Genomic DNA, 5,008 nt, shown 5'->3' with positions numbered 1-5,008 from the left:
ACATTAAAAAAAAAAAAACCTCTTCAACATAACATTATTTCTTATGAAGAATATTTTTAATATACAGTACAATATTTTTACACACACTGCCATCTGCTGAATTTAGTGAGGCATCTGCACAAAATATCACATGTATTCAGTCAAGGTTAATTATGACATAATGCTCTATGGTCCGTTTGATCATCTCTCAGTCTGCTCTTGACCAATCAGGGGCAGGTTTGTGGGGACATCCTACCAATCGCATTCGGGACTGTAGCGCCCCACATAAAAGGTCCTTTCGAGTCAGGATCAGTCCTTTCATGTAAAGAATATAACTTCCGTGAAAAGACAGAATTACACTATTGTGGAGCATTTTCAACACTAGTGAACTTCTTATTTATTTGACTAGGAACGTTCCTTGCCAACGGATAAAGAACGAGGCAAGTTGAAAGAAATTTATGGACTAGCTCGTGCGCTAACTTTAGCATGACGTCCCGACGAGGCGAGTACGATGTGCTTTACTCACTCAGCGTGGATTCCTATGGAAGATGCCAGAAGATACGACGGAAATGTGATGGGAAAGTGAGTACTTACGTTGTCCATCCGTGTATTTTACATAAATAGTATATGCACCGAGTTGTTTGTCGTTAAAAGTACGCTCTTTATCGATGCTGCACCGCTTCAAATTACAGCAAACAGTCCAAACATATTATGTCCTCTTATTATACTTTCAGTAGGGACCGCCAATGATTTTTAAAAGATGTTTCAAATAATGTATTTTCGGAACTAAATCATTCCTTGGACTGTGGGTAATAAGAAAATAACACTTTTTTTTAATTACCTATTAATATTGTTGGCCTACATGCTAAAAATAAAACATGTAAACCACGTGGGGAAAACGTCTGCTTTTTTCAAAAACATGAAAAAAATGGTCCCAGCTATAAAATGAGTATTATGTCAGTTTCTGTGTTTTAACTTTTCATTCAGGTCATACATTAACACATCAGATGATCATTTATCCCATCCTTTTATGAAATATTATTCAAAATCCAACAAGAAATTGGTAACATGTTTAACTTTCCTAAGTTCGCCTATGAAAATTAAGCAAAAAAAATGGATTTCCTTAAGCTTTGAAAGTTCCTGTGACTGCAAAGATTGACAGCAAAGGTGTCTTAAACTCAGGGAAAGTTGACAACTTTATGGGAAAGTCCACAACTGACCTTAGTCCTTAATTTCAAGGGAAGTCCACAGCTGACTGTTGGCCACTAGATGAAAGTCACCAACTGTTTGTCTACATGTCAGTACTGTCATCGCTCATTCATTTCAAAATGGCTTTTACACACTGTGTATGGATGGTTTTCAAATGACGTCACGCACCTTCCGGTTTAGGTCGGCTTCGCCATCTTGGATGGGTGAATTCGAGTAAACAAACCGTAACTAAGCAGAGATCATTTCAGAAAGGCGTATGAATGGGGGTGCACTCCTATTTTATCGGTTGCTCAAACAAAATTGGACATTGTAAAGCGTCCTTCTTGCGACTACCAGCTGTGATCAAGAACCGGTGCAAGAAAAATGAGCAGTTTTCAACCAAACGGCGCCAACGGTGGCTGTCTCGTATCAGCAGAGCCGCTCTAACAACCAAATCATTCCCTTTTGTCAGAGTTTGCTCTGAGCATTTTGTTCTTGGTGGGGCCTGCATAATACTCCTGTGTGAATGCAATGCATGTCTCTCAAAATCTGTATTTTCTGTCAGCCCATGAAAGGAAGTAAAACTGAACAGTTGCATAATGCTCATACTTAAAAGGAAAAATATTACTGGTCATGCTATCAAAACAATGTCTTCCCTTAGCCTTGCCTGCTCAACTTAGTACACGTACACAAATTTCTTTTTCAAGTTCAGTAACAAAGTATTTATGCCTTTTTATTCCCCACCACTGTGCACTAAAGCGCTTGTTTATTGTCAAGCAACTATAAACAAGTGGCTTTTGGCGACATTAAAAATGCACTGTTTTTACAAGCTGTGCTCTGACAGTGACACAACTAAATGGGATTTTCTTCCATTTCTTCTATTGATTCCAAATGTGTTGCTCTCCTCTCATAACGTGGGTCTTCACCGAACTTGCTGTGCCAAGGTTATGGTGTGGAAGGAGATCTTTTATGGCACTTTGACAGAGAGCGAGACACAGAGGCTGATGTCCGAAGTGAAGTGCCGAAAGAAGCTGAAGCACCCGAACATTCTGAGATGTTACGACTGGATCGTTGACAGCGCCAACACCAAGCTGTACATGGTGATGGAGGACTGCCAGGGTGACACCCTGGCCAGCCTCATTACTTCTACATCAAGGGAAAGGTGACTTGCCGTTCATTTAGACTTACTATATGTACACGGGATACTCTGTTTACGACGATACCGAGTAAGAATACCTTGTTACCCCCTCCAGCAATCATTTGTCAGTTTACTATGTGAACATGGCTACACAATCTAATAACATCAGATATGAGTGCTTTATCAACATTTCCATGTTCAAATAGATACTGTGGTAATGCTTACGGGATTGACCACATCATGTTGTACTTTACAGTTACATGGAAATTTACTGCATCGTTCTGTGAAGTGTTTGTAATATTTTGGGGGCTTTTTAGCTACATGGCACACAACGCAGTGCAATTCTACACAACACAGTAATGAACACAGTGGCATAAAAATGTGTTCACGTGAAACAAGAATGCACGGGTAGTTACCATCATAGTTTTTCAGCAAATATTTATGATTTTTTTTTTGTGACTTTACTCTGGCATTAGCATAGGGTAGTGATAGATTTCGGAACGTTCCTGTTTATCTATTAATTCAAGTTAAAGAGAGAACCCCCTGTATTCATAACATTGTGCAGATGTTGCAAAGATATCCTGAACCTTAAGAACATTTCAATATCGTATTCTTAAAAAAAGGAGTATTTTGAGAGATATGGTGCAATAATAATGTCGTGTTTGTGCATGCAAGACGTCATTTGGATGAGCAGTTCATCCTGCGAGTACTGGCTCAGCTCTCGTCAGTCCTGAAATTCCAAAGGACGAGAAAGAGCAGGCCTGCCAGCTTCCTTCATCACAACTTGAAACCAGAAAACATCTTCTTGGACAGCGAGCAGAATGTGATGCTTGGAACGTGTTCTTACATCCCCACAGTGAGTGCATTTACCTTTTTTACTCAGTGGTTTGTGTGGACAATGGCGCTTCTAAATTGTTTCGACCATTCTCTTGTTTTCACATCTATTCTTCAGGAACAAAGGAACAAGATGTCCTTCAATGACAAATGTGATGTCTGGTCACTAGGCTGTTTACTGTATGAGCTCTGTACTCTGTGGTAAGCTTTCAAACTGCTTGAACTCATTTACTCAATGCATAGTTTTAGTATAACGTGTCTAATGTTGTCTTGATTTTTGTTTTTCTTTGCAGCCGCTATTTTCCTGCACAAGAACAAAGAGTTCTTGCAGAGAAGATGCCAGCAGCGACTTTCATAAGAATCCCTGGACTGTACTCTGAGGAATTGGGCATACTCCTCAACAATATGCTCAATTTGACAGTAAATCACTTATTTTTCAAATACTGAACAATGTCAGATGTAATATTTTAAGGAAAGCCCTCTATTAACATTGCAACATCCAGTGAGGTTGCCAATATATATCACGTTATAGAATGAACTCAGAGCAGCCCCAACAAGAAGTAAACACATCAATAATGACATCAGTATAACTCCCAGGAACTTTGATCTTTCACCAGGGCTCCCTGAGACCATCTGTGGAATCCATTTTCCAGAGCAACCTGCTGGCGGAAGCGGTAGGGGAGGAAACCAAGAAGACGCAGTTGTGGCTTCAGAGGCGTTTAAAGCGAATTGAGTTGAATAAGAAGCTGCGGTGCGTTCGCAAAAATAAGGAAAACCTTTCGCCAATTGATCCTCAGTTTGTGATGCTCCACAAGATTGCGAGGAGGCTCCGGACGGACAGTCAGCATGCGAGCCAAGTGGACAAAGAACCAGTCGGTGTCTGTAGCCTCCGTTTGTGACAGCCAGAACTGAATATACTGTAAATGTTTATATACCTTTTAAATCCGACTTAGATACGACTGCTGATGATTTTTATGAATTTGTTTCTAAACGGTTCTCTTCATGATGTTGTCCACATTTTGACATTATGATACCAAGTCACTAAGAGTTGATCAAGAAGTACTTTGGTATAGCAGACTTCAAACAGGAAGTTCTCAGAAGGAAGTTGGAAGTTGGGACTTTGCTGGAAATAAATTGAAAAAAAAAACTGTTGTGAAATTTGTAATTAAGTTTATTTTCATGGACTACAAAGACAATGAAGAATTGAATATTTAATATGTATTTAATGTGGCTTTGGATAACCTCTGAGACATAACGTTTTTTATGAATTTATGTGCATGTATAGTTAAACCAACAACAATAAAACAATACAGTGCCAAACACTAGATCACTAATATTGTCACTGTTGTATCTGTGAAACTTTTTATTCCATAAATCCATCCAAGATTGCAGATAATAAATTGCACATGGCAACTTGCAATAGGCAAAGGTAGAAGAAAAGAGGAAAACAAATACAAAAAGACAGCCATATATTGTACAAATATAATGTTTCATAATGTAAGTGTTACAAGTAAAGGCTCACATCTACATCGACAGTATTGTCAGCATAAACTGGAGTGTATGACCCTGGATCTTCTCACTGGTCATGACTGGACCTGAGGGTTATTTACAGTAGTGTTCAAAATAATAGCAGTCCAATGTGACTAACCAGATTAATCCACATTTTCAGTATATTTTTATTGCTACATGTTAAACAAGTTACCAGTAGGTGCAGTAGATTCTCAGAAGACCAACAAGACCCAGCATCCATGAAATACACACTCTTCAATCTGTGTAATTGGGCAATTTGTTCAAAGGAGTGTGCTTTAAAAAAAGAAAAAAAAAAACAAAGCAGTGTGTCATTCAATGACTGAGGTCATGAATTTTGTG

At 38.8% G+C, this 5,008-nt stretch overlaps 1 protein-coding gene across 3 annotated transcripts; it reads left to right on the top strand.

The window, feature by feature from the left end:
* The first annotated feature begins 221 nt into the window (after window positions 1-221).
* On the top strand, window positions 222-4,475 carry LOC133496498 (serine/threonine-protein kinase Nek2-like). 3 transcript variants are annotated; one of them, XM_061812169.1, is made up of 6 exons: window positions 223-561; window positions 2,152-2,329; window positions 2,981-3,161; window positions 3,258-3,340; window positions 3,433-3,559; window positions 3,757-4,475. In XM_061812169.1, the coding sequence occupies exons 2-6, from the start codon at window positions 2,172-2,174 to the stop codon at window positions 4,036-4,038; spliced, it is 831 nt and encodes a 276-aa protein (XP_061668153.1). In that variant the 5' UTR covers window positions 223-561; window positions 2,152-2,171; the 3' UTR covers window positions 4,039-4,475. The 3 variants fall into 3 exon arrangements, with proteins under 3 accessions (XP_061668151.1, XP_061668153.1, XP_061668152.1); XM_061812168.1 differs by having other exon boundaries at window positions 226-561; window positions 2,112-2,329; XM_061812167.1 differs by having other exon boundaries at window positions 222-561; window positions 2,112-2,329; window positions 2,981-3,340.
* Window positions 4,476-5,008: the final 533 nt, after the last annotated feature.

This window comes from Syngnathoides biaculeatus, chromosome 23 (assembly GCF_019802595.1).
Source record: "Syngnathoides biaculeatus isolate LvHL_M chromosome 23, ASM1980259v1, whole genome shotgun sequence".
In the NCBI taxonomy this organism is placed as follows: domain Eukaryota; kingdom Metazoa; phylum Chordata; class Actinopteri; order Syngnathiformes; family Syngnathidae; genus Syngnathoides; species Syngnathoides biaculeatus.
Note: the sequence above shows the minus strand (reverse complement) of the source record. Positions and strands in the feature narration are given on the sequence as shown.

Bases quoted from the DNA above. Each gene is read 5' to 3' on its own strand.
- LOC133496498 (XM_061812167.1), top strand. From the start codon at position 466: ATGACGTCCCGACGAGGCGAGTACGATGTGCTTTACTCACTCAGCGTG. The intron at 3,341-3,432 runs GTAAGCTTTCAA...TTTTCTTTGCAG, and splicing joins TATGAGCTCTGTACTCTGTG to CCGCTATTTTCCTGCACAAG. The intron at 3,560-3,756 runs GTAAATCACTTA...ATCTTTCACCAG, and splicing joins ACAATATGCTCAATTTGACA to GGCTCCCTGAGACCATCTGT.